The sequence below is a fragment of the Lycorma delicatula genome, chromosome 7, assembly GCF_047948215.1.
Source record: "Lycorma delicatula isolate Av1 chromosome 7, ASM4794821v1, whole genome shotgun sequence".
NCBI lineage: Eukaryota > Metazoa > Arthropoda > Insecta > Hemiptera > Fulgoridae > Lycorma > Lycorma delicatula.
In genome coordinates this window covers 9,201,521-9,227,790 of record NC_134461.1, presented here as the reverse complement: position 1 = coordinate 9,227,790, position 26,270 = coordinate 9,201,521, and the positions used below count along the sequence as shown (strand labels likewise).

The window sequence follows — 26,270 nt, the reverse complement described above, 5'->3', positions numbered from 1 at the left end:
ATAGTCAAAATTTCTTTTTCTCAGAAAACCATTGAAATTCACCTAAGATAATGCGATTCTAATTGAAAATAAGAATTAAAGCAAACCAAATCGAATGTCTGTAAGAAATCAATCCGTTTGTTTTTTTTTTGTGAAAAAATTATTAATTACATTTAAAAAATACATTTTTAAATATATTATATTAAAAAAAGTTTAAAAATATTTTAATATAAAAACATTAATTAGAAAATTAAAATTAATTATGCAGATTAATAAGAAAATAATAGTAAAAAAAACCTAACAGAATAAAATAAAAAGATGGGTCTGAACTACGGATAGAGCGGAGAAAAAAATTTACTAACTGCGGTAACTTGTACGTGTTGGTGTATGTAAAAGGGAGTGTACAGATAGAATTGATCAGGAAGCGTAATTGCTGTGACTGTATCCGACTATTTCGTCCTTCAACTTGGTTCGGCTACAATTAGTCAAAACAACTGCGTGTGTCAAAATATTTATTACGTTCATGAAAAATTATATTTGTTTATATTATTTATTAGCTGCTTCCATAATATACAGCGATGTAGTAAAAATAAAGAAAACTTAGATTGTAATATTATCTAATATTTTCTTTCTGATAACTTATTAATCTAATATAAGTAGTATTAACGAACGATTAACGTTGTCATGTACAATAAATGATATTTATTTCTTTCCGATCTAATGGTGTTTTTAAAACCGTATCAAATTTTGTTTACTTATACGTTATTTGTTTTCAGTATATATAGTAGTGTTTTACACGAATATAAACGACCATTTAGAGAAGAATTCTACATGTAAATTAGGTAAGTTCTTTCAATAAAATATTTTGTAATAAGCAAAATAGTACACAAATAATGTGATTAATTACAAAAGGTTAACTCATTAGCAGGAATTATGGGAATTTAATGAATTGTTTGGCAAAAATGATTATTTTTAGCTTAGCGAAATATATTTTTATTCTTGTTATTTTAATTTAAATTAAATATGAGATATTTAAAAAAGCAAAATTATTACCCAGAATCAAACCCGAGACCGGCAGATTTAGAAGCCGACGTACTAACAACTATATGACTGATCGATGTTACTTTATAAATAACAGTTAGTCATAAAAAGTATAAATCCAAACGTATATTAACAGTTGCGAAGTCTTATGGTTTAAAGAAAAAATTAACAAGATGTAGACATCTTGTCAATGTGCCTATTTATACAGATTATTACGCACTTACTAGTCTCACAACAGTCTTAGTTTTTAATATGATAGAATGTTATAAACTTATTTATAAAATAAAATTGCGTTTAAGAATAAAACAGTTACTCAAAACGTTTAATTAACTCGGATTATATTTAAGTTTATAATAATAAAAATAACAAACGGCCAGATAAATGAAATAATGTTGCCTTAAATGTAATAAACAACCCACATTTGTATAATTCTTTTATATTTATAAGAACAAAATATATAACGTTATACTTGATGAACACGCATCAAGTAAACCGTTTGTCGACGTCGAATAACTGCATTTCGTCCGAAAGTTCCCGAGTTTGAATCTCACATACGATCGGCATTTATAATTTAATATAAATTATATTATAATAGACTCGTGTAATTAGTTATTAAAATATGATTTACATTGCAGCGTGAAAGGCACGAGTTAGTAGCGAAGAAGTTCCTCAGAGGGCGCGAGAATTTTCTAACCGCGCGCGCGCGTGTGAGTGAGTGAGGGGGAGTGAATGAGTGAGAGAAATCGTGTGAGGGGGAGTGTTGCGCGCGCGGGTGTGTGTGTGTTGGTGTTGATAGAAAAGAGAAATCATTAATTTCTTACCGAAGAAGAGGTATTGTAGAAATAATTTATTTATAAGACCTAACTTCTCAAGAAGACTGAAAAATGTCCAACCTCCGGCATATTTATTCCTTATAATTCTCTTAAATATTATAAGAAAACAATTAAAGAAATAAATATACCAAATCAAACTTAATTCTAATTTTTATTATATTTTTTATGTACTATCCACTGATTCTATGAAATAAAATTATTTCATAAAGTAACAAAAATTATTTCTCACTTTGAAGGGAGAGTAATCCCATCTACATTTTTTTAAACGTTCATCACCGCATCGAATTTGTAATGTTAATGTTATTACAACTTTTAATTGAGAAAATATCTTATAATAAATTATGGAAAATATTAAAAAAATAATAATTTTATAAAATGTAATCTTTCTCTCTATGTATATATATATAAAATCATTCTGTATACAGAATGATTCAGGAGGAAAAGTACATAATTTGGAAACTGATTCTAGAGCTTAAGATAGGGAAAAAAGTTAATACAAACTCATGTCCGAAAAGGCTTTGTTATTAATTTACGTCTACCTAATTGCTAACGAGTGAGGAATGAAGCCGTTTTCCGTTACACACTTCATTTAGCTAAATAGTACACGTTTTTGCCTAACAATGTACTAACTTACTGAAATGGAAATGGTGTTCAGTAGTACAAATGATATTTTCATTTCTTTCACAACAGGTAAGGTTATATATGCACCATTACTATCAGAGAGAGACAGAAGTTCTTATTAGTGCCATCTATGCCACAGACGGTTAAAATTTATCACAATCATAAGAAAAAATGCAACTAATTAATGTCCTCTTTCTTCAGGAAACGATGTGTTATATACAGTCTCCAGTCTGTGTCGAATGTATAGTAATTAGGCCTGTTGAGTTATTCTACCAAAAGATTATTTCTTTCTTAAACAGCACTTTTACAAAATTAATAACAAATGATATATTTTAATCTTTTTTTTTTCATAAAATGAACAACAATTTTGTAGAAAAAATCGAACTAGAGAGTTCGATTAAAGATTATACATTTTAAGTATGTAAAATTACAATGAATTACTTGTAAAATGCATGTTATTTTTATGAGCAATTCCAGCATAGACTTTTCTTTACATTTTTTACTCATAAATTATTTTATGAATGAAAGAAAAAATCAAGGAAATGTGCAAAAGAGGTTTGACATTTGCTCCAGTAGTAACAGACGAATAAAAATGTACCGCTGCTTCTCTACGTTTTAAGTATTGTATTGGGTTACATGAAAATAGTCTAGTTTCATTAAGGTAGATTTGTTATTTTTTTTAGTAGTACCTTTTTAAATAAAAAGTGAAAATAAATTAAAATATCTAAAAAAAATAATTTTTGTAGTCAATCGTACAATTAAATTATAAAAATGTAGAGGCATGAATGTGACATTTTTTAATAAATTATTTTTCTAGGTTAGAAACTCAATATTATTTTATAAACTAAAAATATTGCTTGGAAATTGAAATCAGTAAAACTAAAAATGAATTTAATTTATCATCTCATCGATGGCAAAGGCGTACTTGTCGATATAAAATCGAAGATCCGAGGGTCGATTCTCGGCTTGGGTACCGGAAAGTGTGTAACGGATTGGTGTCCGACTGACGACTTAAGACCAAAGATTTTTAAATTATCTAAAATATTAATTTTATACTAAAATTAATATTAACATATTAACCGTACTTTCCTTACCTCCGTATATAGTACTTTTAGAGTGTGGAATAAATTTGACTTCCTAGTTAATTATTTATTGCCCGATTAACCTTTAACCCCTTTAACAAAAACGGTTATGCTGTGTTTTTGCGTAGATAAGACATTAGTCATAACAACGATTAGTATTAAATTAGTCTTTACAAATAAAATTTATATGTTTCTAAATAAAATGTTTTTATTATGTTTACAAATTGTATAATCTTATAATCTGTATAGCTTATGTAATCTGTGCGTTTTAGACATATTTTCGAATCCCTATTGAAATGGAAAGCATTAATGAAAATAATATTTTTAATGGCCGGTTTTTGGCTATTGATAATTACTACTCGAACCTAGACGAATTTTCGCAAGATTACTCTTGTTTATCGAAACTGAGTATACTTCATTTAAATATTAGGACTATTCGCGGTCATCGGGATGAATTCTTGATTCACCTAGGTAATAGTAACGTAGATTTGATAGTTCTCACGGAAATAAACATTACGGATAATGAAATAAGTTTAATTAATTTTTATCAGATTAATGGCTATGACTCCTATCACTGTGTCCGGAATATTAGGTCTGGTGGTGGTATTTTAATTATTTGTCGTAGCACACTCAGTGCTGAAAGAATAATGTTGCATTTGACTGTCTCAAGTTGTGAACTATTATGCATTCAGGTTTCAGTGAAATTGGGCGTTAAGACCGATGATTTTACGATAATATGCTTTTACAGACCGCCAGATTTAAATGTTCATGAATTTTTACATGATCTTGAAAATATTCTTCATAATTGTAATAATAATAATGCGGTCTTAATCGGAGATATGAACATTGATCTTACTAAGAAAAATACTGTAGTTAGTTACTATCAAACCTTATTACATACAACGGGATTCATGTGTTGCATATCTGATATAACGAGGGAGGAAATAAGAGATGGGGTAATTGTTAGATCTTGTATAGATCACATTTTTATTAGAGGCTTTCCTGATACGTTTTTTCTGGAGTAATTGAAACTAAAATTTCTGATCGCTATGTGACAATAGCAGATCTGTTGTACAAGAATTCATCCCGACGATCGATGGATGACAGTCTTGGTTCATTTTACTTAGATAATGCCTTAATTAGATATAAGTTAGATAGCATAAATTATGACACCTTAGGTAATAAGATGGATAATAATCCATCTGCATATGAGAAATTCGTTGATATAATTAATTCTGTGTATAACAGTTCTTTAGTTCGCAGAAATACTGATAGGATTAAAATTCAAAGTAGAAAAAAACTATGGATGACGGATGACATTCTAAATAAAATAAAGTATAGAGACAAACTGTTCAAAAAATGGAAAAAAGCACCAGCTAACCTGGAAATTCGAAAAGATTACATATTATATAGAAATAAAATTAATATTGAAATACGAAAAGCGAAGGAGAAGTATTTTAATGATAAATTTAAAAATTTTCAAAAGAATGATTTAAGGGTAATTTTTGTTGAAAAATTAAACTCAAAAATCAAAAATTGCAAAAAAACCAAATAAGCAAATAATGTACCGTATAAAAAAAAATGATATTAAAAAAGAAAAAGGAAAAAAACAATGGATTTTTATACTCAAGCAAGATGCCTGATTAAAGGATTACTTTGATGAAGTAAATTAAGTGAAACCTCACTCATGCTAAATTGTAAAATCCAGAATTAAACTGAAACTGAAGAAATCAAAATTCTTAATGCATCACACATCCTTTTACAAAAAGATAAGCTAAATTAAGCTTATGGGTTCATACCCCATCGATGAATAAATTCTCTTTTTAATTAAAATAAATTTATCAAAAACAATATTTATCACAACAATAACCATAAGAATTATCATAACAATATCCTCCAACAGAATAATATTCTCATGAATATCTATAGAAATTAATTTAATTTCTTTTCTACCCCTTTTAAAAAAAAGAAATAAAATAAATGAACAATCTATAAAATATTTAATTATTCAAAGAATATCCTCATCAATTATAATAACCTCAATAATTACTAATGCTATCATTAACTGCCCCATTAATGAAAGAATTTTAATAATAATGAGAATTTTAATAAAAATAGGTATAATCCCATTTCACCTATGAGTACCAAGAATTATACAAATAATAAGATGAGAAATATGTATAATAATGATAACTATACAAAAAATCATTCCCACAATTATTGCAACCCAAATAACCAGAATTAAACTAATAATAATATCAATAATTATGGCACCAATCTCAGGAATAAAACAAACATCACTAAAAAAATTAATAGCATACTCATCAATCTCAAATTCACCAGTAATAATCTTTTCATTAATAATTTCAAAACAACAATTTATTCTTCTATTAATTATATACACCATAATCAACTTAACTATAATAAACACGTTCAAAAAAATAATATCAATTTTTTAAACCAAATCAATACTCAAACAAATTTAACAAAAACATCCCTAATAATTTCATCATTATCAATAAGAGGTATACCTCCAACTACAGGATTTTTAATAAAATGAATAATTATAAAATCAACAATTTGTATAGCACCAACAATTCCATTAATTATACTAATTTCATCAATTATATCAACATTCATATACTTAAACATAATAATCCCTACAATAACCAAATCAAATAAATAAAAAATAAAAAAAAAAGAATCAATTATCCCGATTATCTTAAATTTAATAGGAATTTCAATAATAATAATTTTTAAATTAAACTAAAAGAAGGATTTAAGTTAAAAAAACTATTAACCTTCAAAGTTAAAATTATTATTATAAATAAGCCTTAGCAAGTAATGCACCTCTATATTTGCAATATAGAATCATAATTGAATACAAGACAAATAATGAGAGGTTTAAAACCTTAAATAAATTTACAATCTATCACCTAAATCAGCCATCCCATTCTTCATGAATAAATGAATATTTTCAACAAATCATAAAGATATCGGAACTCTTTATTTTATTTTTGGGCTCTGAGCTAGACTACTTGGAACAATAAGAAGAATAATTATCCGATTAGAACTAATACAACCAGCATCAATAATTAAAAATGACCAAATCTATAATACCATCGTAACATCACATGCATTCATTATTATTTTCTTTATGGTTATACCAATTATAATTGGAGGATTTGGAAACTGACTAGTTCCTATAATAATTGTTGCACCAGACATGGCATTCCCACGAATAAATAACATAAGATTTTGATTACTACCACCATCAATCTCACTTTTAATTGCAAGATCAATCGTAGGGTCAGGATCAGGAACAGGATGAACTGTTTACCCCCCTCTCTCAGCCCAAATTGCACATTCAGGACCTTCAGTAGACCTAACTATTTTTTCTCTTCACATTGTAGGATTAAGATCAATCATAGGAGCAATTAATTTTATTTCAACAACAATAAATATACGACCAAAAGGAATAACTATAGAAAAAATACCCCTTTTCTGTTGATCAGTCCTAATTACAGCAGTTTTACTACTAGTATCATTACCAGTATTAGCTGGAGCAATCACAATACTATTAACAGATCGAAACTTTAATACTTCATTTTTTGACCCCACAGGAGGGGGAGACCCAATTTTGTATCAACACTTATTCTGATTCTTTGGACATCCAGAAGTATATATTTTAATTTTACCAGGATTCAGATTAATCTCACATATTATTACAAACGAAAGAGGAAAAATAATAACATTTGGTCATCTAGGAATAATTTATGCAATATTAGCAATTGGTATTTTAGGATTTATTGTATGAGCACACCACATATTTACTGTAGGTATAGATATTGACACACGAGCATACTTTACCTCTGCAACTATAATTATTGCAGTACCAACAGGAATTAAAATCTTTAGATGAATGGCCACTAAACAAGGAATAACAAAAAAAAAAATCACCCCAAATAATTTGATCTATAGGATTCGTATTCCTATTCACTATTGGAGGATTAACAGGAGTAATTCTAGCCAACTCTTCAATTGATGTAATTTTACACGATACATACTATGTTGTAGCCTATTTTCATTACGTATTATCAATAGGAGCAGTATTCGCCATTATAGCAAGAATCATTCACTGATTTCCACTAATAACAGGTATAAGAATAAATAAAAAATGATTAAAAATTCAATTTTCAACCATATTTTTAGGAGTAAACCTAACATTCTTCCCACAACACTTTTTAGACCTAGCGGGAATACCACGACGATATTCAGATTACCCAGACAATTACATGACATGAAACACAATTTCATCAATGGGATCATTAATTTCAATAATCAGAATTATAATATTCATATTCATCATATGAGAAGCCATAGCATTTAAACGAATTACAATCTTTAAAAACAATAAATCATCCTCAATTGAATGATTTTCAATTACACCACCCCCTGAACACTCTTTTAATGAACTACCACTAGTATCTAAGCCATTCTAAGAGTGGCAGAAAATTGCCATGAACTTAAAATTCATTAATAAATTAAAAAAATTTCCTTAGAAATATCATCATGAATAAAATTTAACATAATAAATAGAGCCAGACCAATTATAGAACAACTATTAAATTTCCATGATCACACTATAATAATTCTATTATCTATTACAGTAACAGTAACAATTATAATAGCAACAATAACAAAAAATAAATTATCAAATAATATATTAACAGAAAATCAAATAATAGAAACAATCTGAACAACAATACCAGCAATTATTTTAATTTTTATTGCTATTCCATCAATTAAAACCTTATACCTAATAGAAGAAGTAATTAAACCATCAATTACTATTAAAACAATTGGACATCAATGATACTGATCTTATGAATATTCAGACTCTAAAAAAATAGAATTTGAATCATATATAAAACCACAAAATGACTTATCATCATTTCGACTAATTGAAGTAGATAACCGAATAATTATCCCATTCTCAACACAAATTCGAATAATTGTATCATCATCTGACGTAATCCACTCTTGAACAATTCCATCAATATGAGTAAAAATAGACGCAATCCCAGGACGACTTAACCAAATCAGCCTAATAACTAAAAACCCAGGAGTATTTTTTGGACAATGCTCAGAAATCTGTGGAATAAATCACAGATTTATACCAATCACTATAGAAAGAATTAATATAAAATCATTCATTAAATGAATAAAAACATAAAATTAATAAACATTAAGTTACTGAAAGAAAGTAATGGTCTCTTAAACCAAAATATAGTAAACATCGAATACTCTTAATGAAAGAAGCTAGTTTAAAAAAAACATTTAACTGTCAAATAAAAAATACATTTTATGTGCATCTTGATTCTACAAATATCTCCTATTATATGAAACATCATATTAATAATAACAACAGCCACAATCATAATAAACATAACAAAATTATTCTTTATAACTAACCTAAATACAAATAAAAAAAATAAAAATAAAATTTAATATTAACTGAAAATGATAACTAGACTATTCTCAACATTTGATCCAATAACTAAACTGTTACAAAGAAATTGAATAATTATAATAATAACAACAATAATTCTACCAAAATGATACTGAACCAAAAAATCTCGAATAAATATAATAATAAAAATAATAGAAAAAAAACTAATAAATGAATTTAAATTAATAACTCACCAAAAAGAAATTTTAATCATAGTAATATCAATCTTTATATTTGGTTAATATAACTAACACTTATTATTATTATTAAGAAACTGTAGTATTAAAATTGAACTCTATAACAGAGTCTAAAAAATATATTTTATAAGAACAATATATATTCCTGGGAATTAGGAAACCTAATTCCCAGGCAGATGTAACACCATTCATCATGTGGATAGAATTCCATTAATGAAAACAACAGTATTTCTGTTGCCCACAAACCAAAATTTCTGGGTGTTTTATTATATAACAAGTTCTCATGAGATGATCAATATGATTTCATTGTAACAAAATCAAGCTGTACTGTTTTGCTCTGAAGCACCATAATAAAATGCTAAGCTTGTCATCATTATTTATTACGCCTACATAATCATGTTAACCTATATTTACAAAATTAAACGTATTAACAACATACCCTTGTGTTTATATTTATGAATGTGCAATCTTTGCAAAACAGAATAGTTGCTTCTTCTTAAAAAATTACACTATCCACAGTTCCATTGTCTTTTAAACAATGACAATGGAACAGTTTTTGTAAAATCAACACAATACTTTGGCTTGTAAGACAGGGCTTTATTATGCTACCATACCCATTTTTAATAAATTGCCAAACCATTTGAAAAAATAGAATTTTCTTCTTCTTTTACTTAATAAAACTTATATTTTTTATTTACACCTTTCACACACATTTACTTTTGCCTCTTCCCCCACCAGTATGTATATGTATATTTTACATATATATATAAAATTCTATTTTGCTATATATATAAAAAAAGAAAATTCTATTTTATTAAGTAATAATAAGGATCGCATAAAACATGCAATTAAAAACAATATCTTTAGTATTCAAGTTGATTGCTTTTTGCATTCACATACTACTGTAGTCAAGATTTTACATTGAGCATACTTTGTTTTCATTCATTTCTTGGTGTGCTTCTTTAATAACTGAATCATATCGTCAGCAGTTCATTGTTTTCTTGAAAATACTTTATCTTTAATAACCCTCCCAAAAAAAGAAATCCATCATTAAGGTAGGAGATCTTTGTGACTGACAAGTGACCCTTGTTGACCTCTCCATCTGTAGGAAATTGTCGGTATATATATAAATATATATAAAATTCTATTTTGCTACATACAAATTTAATTTAATATTTACTTTGTATTGGGTAATGGATTTTTTCTTGATTCTGCATTGATATTTTACTGCAGATAGTTTTTTATATTTATGTTATTTACACTACAGAATTAAAAATGAATATAAAATAAAAAACCCCAAAACTTATGTAAAATAGTTGTATCCCACTGTTCAGAATATTCTAGGAACAGTAACAAATAATAAGGTTAAATTTAGCAGCATATCATAAAAAAAAACTTTGATACCAAATGTTTTGAATAGGCAACCCAAAAATAATAGATTGAAATAGAGAAATGAATTACAAAAATGTACAGTCAACATTCCCATATACAAATTCAGAAGACAAATTAATTAACAAAAAATATACAAAGAAAAATATTCATTTTTAATAAAATGTTTTTGAGTAAATTTTTAACTGTGCAGCATTTTTTTACTTGAAGAAATTTTTGTGTTTCTAAGCAAATTGTTCAGTTTTGTCATTTTAAAAGCGATAAATTAATAGTTAATGAAGTATATTAATGGTGATTTATAATACTAAATGTGAGACATTACATGAAATGCATTTTTAATATTTAAATTTTAAATAGTATAATACACAATCGTTTTAATTATTTTTCAGACAATTTACATTTTATCCATTATCTTTGCATCAATCTATAACTCATTAGAAGAATAAAGGGAGATGGTGACCTAGAGAACAGCTCCAACCATACCTCAAACACTTACTATATCTAGTCTTAAGATTATATACAAAACAGTAATCACCTTGTACTTGCCATGTTACACTATGCAGGTTGGTTACAGATACTGTTTGGCTTGCCAGATATACACCATAATTTCATTTTCATAGGTTAGGAAGAACATGAATAGATCCAGTAAGACCATCAATGGGATTTCCAATTGGTTGAAAATGAATTAGATGATTTATTGTTGTGATGTAAAATTTCAAAATTTATGAAATCCACAGGCAGGGTGCTTTGATATCACAAAGTAGTACGATTTTTTGAAGAACAAATTAATCGCAATTGGTTAGGTAAGATTGCTTTATTTTCTGAAATCTATATTTTTCTTACAAAGCAAGATTTTTAGTTAGCATTTTCTGATATTAAGTGGTATTTACAATATTGATTTAACCCTGGGAATTTGTTTTTACTGCCTGAGCAAAGCTTTCAATTTGGTAGAGCATACAATTTTATTAATTAAAAAACTTGAACACTGTGGTTTCTCGCTCTTCTGGGATCAATCTATTTTGGAAAATCGGAAACTGTTAGGCAAAATTAGATTTAAGAATGATAACATTTTGATGGCTGCCTCAAAGTTAAAATGAGGAAAAGCGTCCTCTTTTATAAAGTAATTTATCTTAAAATTTAAATAAAGAAAGGGTTACGGTAATAACATAAATCTAAAAAATTTTTATCCCAGGAACTTATTGTTTATTTAAGTTGCCGAGCTGTCAAGTAAAACTCATCCTGTAACATAACCCCGATGCTGTATAACCTCTTAACCTTAAAGTGAGAAGTAGGAAATTGCAGAAATCAAAAATCTAATACAGAATAACCTAATTAATAATCAATATTGCCATATATATATTTATTTTCCTTCTAAAATTTCTACGGAGAAAACAATCGGTCTTGAAAAGATAAAATTAACTATTTTATGAAATAAAGTCCAGTTTACATTAAACGTGCCTTAACGGAACTACAGTATATGACACTTACTTCTTCATTACCTAAAACTCTCTTTGCAGATTGCTTAAATACATTTACAAGACGGCTACCTAAAGACAACATTTTTCCATGAAATTCACAATCTTACAAATACAGTATCTGTTAACTAATTATGGGAAATTCGTGAACGAGTCGTTCCTTCGATTAGATTCTCTATTCTGAACGAAATAATCGAGATACGATTCTCAACAATCAACTGAATAGACGATGGGAAACCAAATCCTTCTCAGTTTCGATTCGATTCATAGCAACCTTTCTTATGCTTATTTTGAGGTGAGGATCCTCTTACCATACCAAATTCTAGCTCGCTTTGTTTACTTTATATCCTTTCACATGACTTATAACTTATTGCATCACCACTACTAATGTTTATTAAACATTCGGCAAATTTATCACTGCTTGATAAGATATTTTCATTAATTGTGCTATTTAACTGAATTAATCTTAAAAAAATTAAATTATATCTGTAAGCCCCAAAACACATTTTATATGTTTAATCACTAACTACAAACGAAACGACAGCCAATTAATTTATATATCATTATTATTATTATTATTATTATTATATATATATATAGATAATTTCAACTCGTGAAAAGTATTTTATATCTAGAAAATTTATCTTAATCTAATTTCACTATATGTATACATGACATAAATTATTGAACTGACATCAATATCAAATTATATATGACAAAATCAATAATTTAAAATAATATAGTTTGTACCATACCTTATTTTTGAGCGAGCCATTCATTCCGTCTATTTTTTTCTTTCTTGTACGAAGTAAAGAAAGTTTTGTGATAGCGAAAAATTTCGGTTTTCAGATTTCAACGGAAATATCCATTTTGTCCATCTCTGAATCCATTTTTACTAATTTCGGCATGACGTCTGTACGTACGTACGTATGTATCTCGCTTAACTCAAAAATGATTAGAAATTTTGGATTTACGACTTACAACATTTGGATTTAGAAACATCTAGTTGTGCAAGTCCCTTTTTGATTGCAATTGACTGAACCAAGTGTCCAAAAAGAGTGCAAAATCTGAAAAAAAATTGGATTTTGGACTTTTTCTGCATTAATAAGAGCTCATTTAGAGCTTTTCAACGATATATCATAAGTGGTATTTATTTTCATTGGTTCCAGACTTAGAGCCAAACAAAATTTCAATTAATGAAATATTTGAATCAAGGGGAAGGCACATCGGTTCAAATCAGACTACATCTCCTTTTTTTTTTTAATTTAACTATATTGATTTATTAATAATTAATTATAAACCTCTGTTTGTAAAAAAAAATTACAATAAATAACAATTCAATAACAATAAAAAAAAATAAGAAAAAATATAAGAAGTTATTAATGAAATAAAATTTAGTGTACTTTTCATTAAAAAAAATATGTATATGTAATTTAGTGGGGTACAAGGTCAGGCATACAGTCTTGTGGTTTCCACTAGATTTTACTAATGCACGCAAAGTTACTATTACTACACAACACACACACAAACATTTTGTTTTTAAAAATCTTTGGTTCTATTATAAAAAAAAAATAATGAAAACTAATAGTAAAAATTAAAATAATCAATTAATACTTTTCAAATAAACTTTACAGTATTTTACATTTTTTTCATGTAGAAATATAATTTTTTGAAATTCTTTGAAGTAAGACTACTTCGCCTTTTAGTTATTAACTGTCTCACATTTGAAAAAAATCCTTCACAGGGAACAGAGGTTGCAGGAATGCAAAGTCTTGTATAATTTTGAATAATCTTGGATAAATTAACTTTTTTCTTTTCACCAACTGAAAGGATTTTGTGTTCTTGAGTTGAGCAGTCTATTTATATATTTACCTAGCTCTAAAATTCCTACTACTGTTAGTTTTGAATTAGTTAAAATTGGCGTTACTTTTTTATCAAAATCTTCCATGCAGTTGAAACTCAAGGTTCAATAATTTCTTGTTAGCTTTCAAATCTATCGCCTTGTTTGATCTGAATGCTTCGAACTTTCTGTGAATTGTATAATAAAACAAAAAAAAATATTTTAAACAGTTATCAATTATCTTCAGTGACTGATCAAATTTTTACTAATACGCGCAAAGTTACTAACGCAGACAAACACAAACATTTTGTTTTTTAAAATCTAAGGATTTTGTGTTCTTGAAATGAGCAGTTCATTTATATATTTACCAAGCTCTAAAATTCTTACAACAGTAGTTGGTTTTGAATTAGTTAAAATTGGCGTTACTTTTTTATTAAAATCTTCCCATGCAGTTGAAATTGCAGGGTTCAATAATTTCTTGTTAGCTTTCAAACCTATCGCCTTGTACGATTTGAATACTTCAAACTTTCTGTGTATTATATAATAAAACATATAAAAAATATAATTATTTTAAACAGTTATCAATTATCTTCAGTGACTGGTGTACTGTTGTTAAGTGTGTGTGATTTGAGTTGTCTTTTCATTTATTACATCATTTTATATTTATGTTCCATAATTTTCAAGAGTGTTAAGATGTGTTTTTTGTATACATCTAAAATATCAAGGTTGTTATCAATGTTAACAGATTTGTGACATCAATAATATACTAATAGTTTACATTATGAAGATTTTTTGGGCAACATTTGTAATATGCATCAATCTTATCTAATTAAAAGAAAACTGCCAGCAGTAACATCAGTTGATGGAAGAGGAAAAACAGCACCACCTGGTAGTTACAAAGACTACTGAAAATGTTTTGATGGTTCAGTATATCATTACAAAAGTTTTAATTCCAAATTGACGTTATTACTGATCGTCTTACACAAGAACCTAACAAAAATTTAATAATAAGTTATAAATTTAATAAGTAAAATATTGCAGTACTCATATAAATTAATATGCAATTTTCATTATTTTAGTATTTTTACAGTTAAATATGCAATAACAGAATTATTTCAATCATGACTGAGGATGCGGGATCCTTGAAAGTACTTTCATGGAAAAATTAAAGTAAGCTATGTCTTATCTTAATATTCTGTACTTTAATAGAATTTAAATATAATTTAACTTACAAAGGACTAATATGAATCTTAAAAAATATTAATTTCAATAACATAATATATATATTATTTTATATATATATGCATACACACTCGCACGCATGCAGGCAGGCTATCATCCTCTGAAGTAATATCTTACGGTGGTTCCAGAAGCTAAACAGTAAAACGAGAGATGGTTGGACTGAGGAAGGGTTACATAACAACCGTGTCTAGCAACCAGATGCTGGCCAGACAGCACGCAAGGAACTTTTATCGTCATCATGCACTACTAAAACAAATATTCATAATCTATCTTAAATAATATATTAAATTGAATTGACAACATATTATAACATATCCATATTATAATAACATATCCAGTTATTTTTTTCTCTTTAATTATGAAATGAATTTTTAGGGTGTAAAAATATTGAGCTTGACTGGAATTCGAAGCCAGAACCCTTTTGCAACATACTTTTATTTTCAAACGGTTTTTTTAAACACAAATTGTTTAATTTATTCGTATTTTAACTAAAATAATGATTAAGTATTTCCATTAAAATAAGTACCGTCTAATTTGAAAATAATATTTGCAGAAGGGTCGATTATCCGGAAAAACCGGAGTATCGTGGTACTTACTATATTATACCATATTCCTCTATAGCAATTTTAAGCTTTCTATCTACTCGCGCACGCATACACACAGTATGATTTATAAACATTTTTCTTTAAAAAAGTTTAAGATTTGTGTAAAGTAACTTTCAGATATTTCCTTCAAAATAGGTGTAGCAATTTTGGAATGAACCATCGCTTGTCCAAGTGTTACTTCATCATAAATAACGCTTTGAAATTATGTATGTTTATGATATATAACTATACATACACCAATTGTAAGCAATGGTAGATTGTAATTAGTAAAAAATTCATTTAATTTCAATTAATTAAAATTAAAAAATTCATTTTTAAATGCGTTCAGAGAATGGAAAAAGCGTAATTGCTGTGAGTACATCTATCTCGTCCTCCACTTGGTTCGCGCCGCGAATTCGTCAAAACAACTGATGTATCAAAATGTGTTACGTTGATGAAAAATTACATTTGTTTATAATAATATTAGTTGCTTTCATTATATAAAGTGATCTTGTGAAAATAAACAAAACTTACATAGTATATTATCTAATTCTGTATTTTCTTTCTGATAACTAATATTAGTGTTATTATTGAATATCGTTGTCATGTAGGGTAAATAGTATTTATTTGTCTATGATCTCTTGTGGCGTTTTTAAAACCGCATCAAATTTTGTTTACTTGATTATTTGTGTTTAACCTATTCTGTCTGTTAGGAGTATTTTATACGAATTTAAACAACCGTCTAGAAAAGAATTCTACATGTAAACTAGGTAAGTTCTTTCAGTAATTTTTACATTAAGAAAAATAGTACACAATTAAATAATGTGATTTGCATGCATGTTAATATTAATTGTAAGGTTAACTTAGCAGGAATTATGGGAATTTAACGAGGTAAATGTTCGCACACTTTGTAAGGCTTTAAAAAATTATTTTTAGCTTACATACATATTATAATTCTTGTTATTTTAATTTAAATTAAATAAAATTTATTCAGATTACTTTTTAAACATACATGATAAAAATAATTTGCTTTCAAGAAGTACCTATACACTAGAAGATGGTTTGCATGTAGACCAAATGTTTTATTTATGCATTACTATTTCTTTTAAATGTGCTCTAATAATTGCTACTTATTATTTTGGGTATCAATATTTTATTGAAGTTCAGTTTTTGTTTTAAAAAATTTAGGTTTCTGTTAATAACAAAATCTGCTTGTGTCTGCATTTGGTAATTAATAAATTAGCTATCTATTTTAGAAAGGTAAATTGCCTTTATTGTTAAGTATGAAATACTTTAGAAATATTTTCTCACTTTTTTGAAACTTGCCTTGATGTGTTCCGCAGATCAAAACGGTCAGCTTTTATGTTACATGTTCAATTTTATTAACATTTTGTTCAACAAAAATTTAACCAAAATTTTTGTTCTGATTTTTTTTTTCATTTTTATTTTTTATTAACTGTGATAATGTACAATTCTACAATATAATAAATGAAACCGACTTTTAAAATTCACCTGTATGTGTTAGCTAAAGAATATAATAGCCAACTGTACATAAATGGGTAATGCCTTTTAATTTCTTCTCAACTTATTTTCACTAATTAGATGAATATTAATGGTTTTTTAATTTGTAAAGGAAGGTCTTTTGGTGATATTGTATGTGCTTTTACAAATAAATAAGTGAACAGTTTTCATTATTATTTAATGAAAAAAAACTTCACTTTTATGAAGGTACTTTTCTTTTTTGTTGCTTAATTAATTTTTGTGAAATAAATAATGACATTACCTGGTTAAACCAGTTTCTCCTTAACAAGAATTTTCTGGCTGATTTTTTTTTAAATTGCCATTTATTGAGGAAATATAAATGAAATATGTTTTGATGTACTGAAAATTTGTATATTCTCAAAATATTTGTGAATACAAGTGTATCACAAATTCCTTCAGGACTTTCATAATATATGTACATGTTAAAATAATGGAAAAAGTACATATGTGCTAAAATGCTTAGTTTGCGAGTTATGACTAGTGAAAGATTCCATTCTGATTTCAGCTATCCCAGTGAAATGAGATCGTAATGAAACATTTAGGATGTTAATGAAAGGACAAAATTAGGGGTTTTGTATGGTTTTTGACCTGAAGATTAAATAAAATATTCCCAAAATTATCTGGAGTAGATTTTGAGAAATCTGGGGGAACACAATAAATTAGGATAAAAAACCCTGTTTTTTATGTTTGATGTATAATAACTTTGTTAAATTGGCAATAAACAAACAAAACTTGTAGAAAATTTAATTCTGAAGAAAATTGTCTAAGATAAGTTGAATAAAACAATGAAAAGTTATAAAAATTTGAATTTTATTTAGAAACAGTATGTTACTACATTTATTAGAATGTACTTATTTAATGAAAAAAAACCAAATCTTTTTTGGAGATCTGAAAAAAAGGTTTTGTAAAAACAAAACTTACTGTTAAAATATTTAAAAAACTGGAAATTACACAACAGTTGTAAAATAAAAATTCCTTATATAATAATTTTTTTATTAATGACAGAAATAAAATAAATGAAAAATTATTTCAAACTTGTCAGTAACAGCAGCTGATCAACAATGCGCAATACTGTATTAGTGTTTAAATCATTCTGTTAGGTACATTAAATATTACCAGGTACTGTGAACTGTGCTGTTGTTAGAGAAGGGTTTCTGTGAGTGTTAGTTTAAATATGATCTCTGCCATTGAAGTAATGTCATGTTTATTTACAACAGAAGAATATGCTGATATAGTATTCATTTTGGGTGTGTGTAATGATAATGCTGTAGTAGAATATGAAATAACCCACCAGGTTGGTCTAGTTGTGAACGCATCTTCCCAAATCAGCTGATTTGGAAGTCGAGGGTTCCAGCGTTCATGTCCTAGTAAAGTCAGTTATTTTTACATGGATTTGAATACTAGATCGTGGATACCGCTGTTCTTTGGTGGATGGGTTTCAATTAACCACACATCTCAGGAATAGTCGAACTGAGAATGTACAAGACTACACTTTATTTACACTCATACATATCATAAATACTCATGAAATGATGGAGGCAATTTTCAACACTGATTTAATATCAATGTGTGATGCGGTCTTCTTCACAAAAATTATACAGTACTCTAGTACTGTAATTTTTCTAACTTTCTTCTTTTTTATTCAACCTATCTTACACCATTTTGTTCAGAATTAAATTGTCTGAAACATTTGTTTAAAAGTTTTATGTCTTTATTACCCATTTAACAAAGTTATCATACATCAAAACATAAAGAGCAGGGTTTTTCACCCCTGTTTATTGGTTTTCACCCCAGATTTCTCAAAATGTATTGCAGGTATGGTTCTGGGACCTATTTTATTTGATTTTTCAGATCAAAAAGCATAAGAATTCATTAACTCTGACCCTTAATTAATGCCCTAAAAATTCCAGTAGGACCCCATCTCACCAGGGTAGCTGAAATCCGAGCAAAATCTTTCACTAGCCATAACTCACTAACAAAGTATTTTAGGACATGTTTATATGAACTTTTTCCAATACTTTCATGAGTAGAAAAGGTTATGAAAGTCCTGGAAGAACTTTATGATACAACCTGTAAAATATTAAAATATATAAAATGCTAAAAGTCATAAAAATTTTATTTTTTCAAAAAAAACTTTTAATACCGTAATGATGACCGAATCTATTTTCAGAAAATTTTGACAAATGCAGTTATAAAAAGAAGACAGAGCAGTGAATTCTCAGTTTTAAATCTTTCTAGTTTTATAATTTTAACTGAAAAAGAACAAAACAAAACCTTTAATAGTAAAATAAATGAATGATTTAACATATTTCATATAAATAATTTAATTTTCTGTCAGATTCTTTGAGGAAAATAATTTTTTTTAAAATATGTACTTCATTTTTAAATCTATAGCTGAACAGTTGTAGCAAGGTGCTTGCAGGGGGAAGTAGATGTACAGCTCTGGGAGGTACACAACAAATGCGTGGAAGAACTTATTCATGGCAGGAATCAGTGTACTAACCTATGCAAAAAACATTAAACGTAACATTATTTACTTACCATAATTACTGTAACATCATTGTCACTGAATTCACTTTCACTATTACTATCTGTATGGTTTTCACAATTGTTTGCTGTGTTCAGTATAATTTCCGATACCTGGTCAATCACATGATCAGTCTAATAATTTTTTTCTAATTGTTGCACAAGCTGACATTTTTGCATCCAGTCATCTTTATTAATTACACCTATTTTACCTTGTACTAATTCTATATAATCATCCAATTTGAAAGTCACATTTTTATCAACAACATAATTTTTTATATCAGCCCATTTCATCACAGTCAGATTGAGATGCAGATGATACGGTGGAAGCCGTAATACACTGTGACCCTTTTCAGCAAATAAAGCATCTATTTTATACATTTTAAATCATGATTTAGCGGCTGAAATTAATTTATATAGCTTGGGTTTTAACAGGTTTTCATCGAACAATAGTTCTTTTCAGTAACCATTCAGTCATTTCTCAGAGGTTGATTTCGGTGCACCATTCAACTCCAGATTGTGATATGGTGCATAATCAATGACTTAACACTAAATGTTGTTTAAGTTTATAAATTTTTTATGAGTTGATTTGTAACCCATTTTTTATAATTTCTATAATTCTTACTATCATGGTAATCGCCACACGTTTGTTCAGATTTGAAAATCAATAACTCATCTTTTACAAAAGCATTTCCCCCCCCAGCATGAATGATAATTACTCTTTGACCTTTGAAATCAGAACAAGTAAGCCAGATGCTTCATCAGAATCATTCGTCCTACAATATGGCCTTGTGTGTGTTGAATGCACATACGTTTCATCCGTAAAAATGACTGGCCATACTTCAGCTCTGTGTTTTTCTAATGTTCGTAGGTATAATATTTGTTTCTCCTAAACATCTTTTTTTTTTTCTTATTAAAAATCTTCTATTATTACACATCTTTTTCCATCTAAATCTTAATTGTCTTATTAACTTCCCGCAAAGCCAATTTTCCACCCTTGAAGTGTATTTTGTTCTTTACCACTGTTAATAAACTTTTTATAATAGATTGTGTACTTTGTGAAACATTAAATTCATTTATAGTTCATCTAATAACACACTTGTCAAAGTTATCAATTTCTGTTTTTAGTTTATTTTGTAAATGTTTTTTGTTTGGAATAGAAAATCCACTAGCGGATGCTGCCTTTTTTTTCTGCGAATAATTGAGGTATTTCCTCAATTATTCGCAGAACACTACAGCGAGAAACTCCTGTTGTTTCCTGAACTTTTGTTAGTTACCATGAACCTTCTTTTTTCATAAAAGAATGAACAATGAAAATGACATCACAAATCTGGCTAAGTTAAACTTTATGACTACCTGTTTTGGAATTTCCATAACTACAAATGTAAAACTGCTAATGATAAAAAACACTGAAATATATCCGGTATTATACAAATATGCATAATGTAAATCAAATAAATAAAACCAAAAATAATAAAATAAAAATGAATGTGTAAAAACTTATTCTCATAATAATTTTTACTTAAATTCACATGATTTAAAGTAATGACTGTGCTTAGTGTTTTCTATACTATACAGAATATGTTTCTTTGCTTTTATTGGTGGATTAAAATGTTTGCTTTTGTTGGTAAAGGTGATTACCGCTAAACAAATGACTCATACATAATTCAATTTTAAGAAACCAACAATTAATTGGAAGGAAGTAAGACCAAGCTCGATGATTAATATGTTTAGACTATTTCAAATGTTTGTAGCTAGCAGTGAGACAGCCATGAATTTGTTTACAGAAACATTAATGAATGCAAATTGATGCTTATAAAAAAAATTTATACAAGCAACAAAAAAACAATGTACAAACAATTTGTACATTTTCGATAAATAACCGATGAATGAATTTATTTAAAAATTTTACGGTACAGTATAAAAAATTACACAAAAAAAATTTTTAATGTGGCATTGCACATTACGCATGTACAATCATTGTACTGCAGCTTATGTTTTTAACTTTCATTTGTACTTTGAATTGAACTCGTCAATGTCAAACTGAAAATTAAGCAATCGTGCCCTACACTACGATAAATGGCTTTGGCTATTACTCTAAGTAGAGGGGAAAGTGCCTTGCTATTACAGCTTTGTTATACCTTGTAGGAAAATTTTGTACATAAGGCCAAACCAGTGAACATTAAGATTTTAGCTTGCTGCTAGAAATAAGTTGCAAAATAGTTTGATTTTTTTTAATAGAAAGAGCGATAGATATCTTTTTGCTTCTTATTTTTATCATTTTGATAATTTCTTCTTTTTTACAGCATTTTCTCAGTTTAGTCACATATCTGGACCGGGTTATGATATGTGTAACCACTCTTTCATGTATTTAAATGATGTTTGAGACATCTGATTATAGAGTGATGTCAACTCCTGTTTTACAAATTGCAGAATATGGGTTCGTCATTTTTATGAGTTTGGAACTTGCCTTAAAAATATTAGCTGATTTACACCAAAAGCTTATATGAATGATGTTGCATCTATATTGGATGTATTTATTTATGTTGTAAGTAAATTCTTCTTTATTAAAATCTTCTTGATTTTCAGGTTGTCTGTACCACTTGCTTGACAATGTATAAAATGAAATGCCCGTATAGATTGCCAGGATTCTTATAGAAGTAGTGATATTGTATGCATTTTATTTTCATTTTTGCTGTATGGTTAATGCTATAGAAGTTAAAACATTTTCAGGATTATAACTATTATTTAACCAACTTTTGAAAAAATAGGAATTTTTCAACTCTATTTCTATGTAACTTTATTTTCTCTGCATACAAGCCTTGATCTTCATATAATGGATTGCTTGTAATGATTTTTTTTTCTAGAAATTTCTCTGTAAGTATCCCATTGAAGATTTTCTAAATGATTTGTTTTAAAATAAGAAATTATATTACTTTCATAAACACCTTTAAATTACTCTTTATTTGTTGTCATCGCTTTTAGTATTGGATTGTTAAAACTTGATAATATGTAAGTTGAAGTCATCCTGATATTCATAGTATTTTTATACAGAATGTCAAGAAAATTATTTGACAAGATTGAGGTAAAAAAATAATACGTACATACAACTTTACCTTACTCTCATTAGTAATTACTTAATGCTGTTTTTCTCTACATTTCTTTTTCTAGTTTTATCCGTATTCAAGTTTTTTGGCTTCTACATGTATGTCTTTTGAGGTGAGCCTACAAAAAGCATGCATTCTTTTTGTAGACCTTTCACAGTTTAAATAATAATGAAATTAGGAGATGTAGACTAAACATTTTAGAAATAATAAATCTAATCCGTAAAACTGTTTTAAAATAGTATAATACTTAATGAAAAATAATATATGCTACATAAAAATAATACTTTTTCATTTCTTCTTCAATTTTTTACACTCTAAATTTATGACTAAATTAATTTTTTGTCATTTATAGATAATTTATTTTTAATTTGTTGCTGATTTTAAAAAGTCAAAATTGAAGTGTTATTAAATTTTACAAGTATTTTTTGGAAGTTGTTTTATTTTTTTGTTATTTTGTATATTTCTTGTTCCTTTAGAAAAAAGTCACTTATAAATAATTATACAATTAAGTACTGTTTACCTGGTATTTGAGGTACATTTGACACACAGTTGTACCTTAAAAGTCAGAAAAATATTGTGTTTACTTTGTTAATTATTCCTTAACCCCTAGTGCTCATTGTAATTTATTAAAAAGTGTTAAAAAATATTTTTTAGTTCACATTTACATTGTTGAATTTAATTTATTGTATTTTTTGTTAAATGATAATAACATGCACTCTCTCTCTCTCTCTCTATATATATATATATATATATAAATAATCAAATTGATCAGAACTAGATTAACCAGAGTAACGTATACAGGATCTATGACTAAGTTCTCCCTGGACTATGATAACCTATTCTACTTGTGAAAATAATGAAAAAAGTTCATGTAAACATAAGTTCTAAAATACTTTGTTTGCGAGTTATGGTTAATGAAAGATACTCAGAATTCAGCTACCCTGGTAAATGAGGTCATACTGAAATTTTTGGGATGTTAATTAAGGGACAGAAATAGTGATTTCTTATGTTTTTTGACCCAAAAAATAAAATAAAATATGCCCCAGAACCATACCTGCAGTAGTTTTTGAGAAATATGGGGTGAAAACCATTAATTAGAATAAAAAATCCTGTTTTTTTATATTTGACAGTAACCGTTTTAAATGGGTAATAAACACATAAAACTTTTAAACAAAACCTGTAGAAAATTTAATTCTGAATAAAAATGTTGTAAGATAAGTTGAATAAACAAAGAAAAGTGAATTATGTATACACAAGTTTATAAAAAATATTCAAAAATTACCCTGTCATTTTCAACACATTTCTTGCTTTTGTTGCTCTTTTTAGTTTTTCAGGGTTGTCCTTTAGTTGCTCAGCTGCATCCATAATGCGACAGTTAATTCCTCAACAAATTCACTCAAACTCATTTCACCGGGATAGCTGAAATCCGAGCAAAATCTTTGACTAACCCTAACTCACGAACAAAACATTTTAACACATATATTTGTGTACTTTTTTCATTATTTTTGCAAGTAGAACAGGTGTGAAAGTCCCAGGAGATCTTTGTGATACACCTTGCATGTATTAGGTGGTAATGTAATTGTGTATAAAAATCACTGAAAAAAAAACTAAATATATTTCTCATAATAAAAATTGTAATTTCAAACTAAAGATAACTTTATTGAAAGGTAAATGTAAATATTTATTGAAATATGAATAAATATTTGTAAAAAAAAAAAACAAAACATATGAGTGAACAAAACTTTTAAAATGAAAGGCAGAGATGCTACTACTCAATAGAGGTAATTTAATTATTATAATTCATTCCTTTAAGAAATAAGAGAATTTGTGGAGAATTTTATTTTTAAAAATGCGCATATTTTGTAGTTTTTTTATAGTGTTTCTTAGAAGATATACTAGAATAAACAACTGATAGTAAAAATGATCTTGGTGGTAGAACTGGACATTCTTAAATTATTATAATCTCACTTTATCTGAATCAGCATCGTCACTTATATCTTTTTGAGAGCTGTAATATTTAACATCACTTTAATACAAAAAAACTGATTTAATATTTTTGGCTAAATAATGTATAACACGTCTTGTACTCTTATTTTCTTGTAATGACATTTAATTCTTATTAGATAATTAGTTTAACTAAGATAGGTAGTTTAACTAAGGAACCGCTGCTTGGAGTGAGGTTTGTTATGTTTTTTAGGAAGCATTTTACATTATTATTTTGTCATAATTATAAAGACAGTGAGTTATAAATGGAATTAAATATCTATATTCTGAAAATATATAATTATTGTAAAAATTACTCATTCTGTATTAGGAATTGGAAGTAAATATCTTTTACATAAACTATGTTCATTAAATAAGTTAAATTGTCAAATAGCGGTTCATTTCTTTTTTTTAAATTTACAACACTAAAAAGTACAAAAGTAAATAAACCTTAACATATAAAATATACTATTGTTTGAACATAATTTTCTGTTCAGTAGTTTAGTAAGTCCCTGCACACATTCTTTGAGGTAATTAGCATACCGTACAGTACAACCTCAATGTTGATGATTCCAATCTTCTTGGTTTTGAGTAGCTGTGATGATTTTTTGTCATTGACAGTTTCAACAAATAGTCCTGCAACAGTCTTTCTTTTCTCCTTTACCTCTGGCTGCTTCCATATGATCCCTTGAGTAATTACAGAAGGACTGATTCTAGAAAAATCCCTTCTTTCCTTTCCATCACAAAATATTTGGAATTCATCCACAGCTCTTCGGTTGAAACTTAGTTCAGTCTGTCTTTTCGATACCACTGAATTCAACACTTTCTCTTTGCTTCACTTGTGAAGACAAAGGCCCTCCTGAACAAAGGTTTTTATGTGGACCCTCTGCCACAAAATGTGTAGAAATAGAAATTTTCATACATGAAGATTTGCCAGTTAAGATGTCACAAAATGTGGGTGGAGAGGTGGTTTAGCATGCCCCGAATCACTGATCTTCCTTGTACTGCCTGACCCGGTATACCGGTATCCCAGGGCTTGGACATAGGACTCCAATACTCTTACCCGTGGGACAATCCCTGGCTCTTTGCAGATAAAGAGCCGAAGTGTCTGACTCAGGTTGAGCAGCAAAAGACTTCAGCAGAACAAGTTCACATTAACTCACCCCCAACCCGGTTTCCACCATCAGGAAGGGGGATAAGCTTTCGCCATCCACACTCTCCTCGACATTAGCAAAACAGAAGATCATTGTCATTCTTCCTGCTCCCCACTGCAGGCAGTGAAACAGAAGCACAACTGCAATCGGCTCAAACTGTTCA

The 26,270-nt window shown here is 27.8% G+C and overlaps 1 protein-coding gene and 2 pseudogenes across 7 annotated transcripts in view; all 3 read left to right on the top strand.

Moving 5' to 3' along the window:
* Positions 1–308: 308 nt before the first annotated feature.
* The window catches only part of LOC142328095 (sodium leak channel NALCN-like), a 70,455-nt gene continuing 44,493 nt past the window's right edge, over positions 309–26,270 (top strand). The window contains exons 1-4 of one of the 7 annotated variants that reach the window (XM_075371591.1): positions 310–821; positions 11,275–11,457; positions 16,509–16,565; positions 22,170–22,411. In XM_075371591.1, coding sequence (XP_075227706.1) covers positions 22,370–22,411 — 42 coding nt within the window. In that variant the 5' untranslated portion in view covers positions 310–821; positions 11,275–11,457; positions 16,509–16,565; positions 22,170–22,369. Of the gene's footprint in view, positions 822–11,274; positions 11,458–16,508; positions 16,566–22,169; positions 22,412–26,270 lie in introns of all 7 variants that reach the window. The other 6 variants (XM_075371592.1, XM_075371590.1, XM_075371589.1 and 3 more) reach the window with 6 other exon arrangements.
* LOC142327882 (cytochrome c oxidase subunit 1-like) lies at positions 6,531–7,548 on the top strand (annotated as a pseudogene).
* On the top strand, positions 8,139–8,966 carry LOC142327707 (cytochrome c oxidase subunit 2-like; annotated as a pseudogene).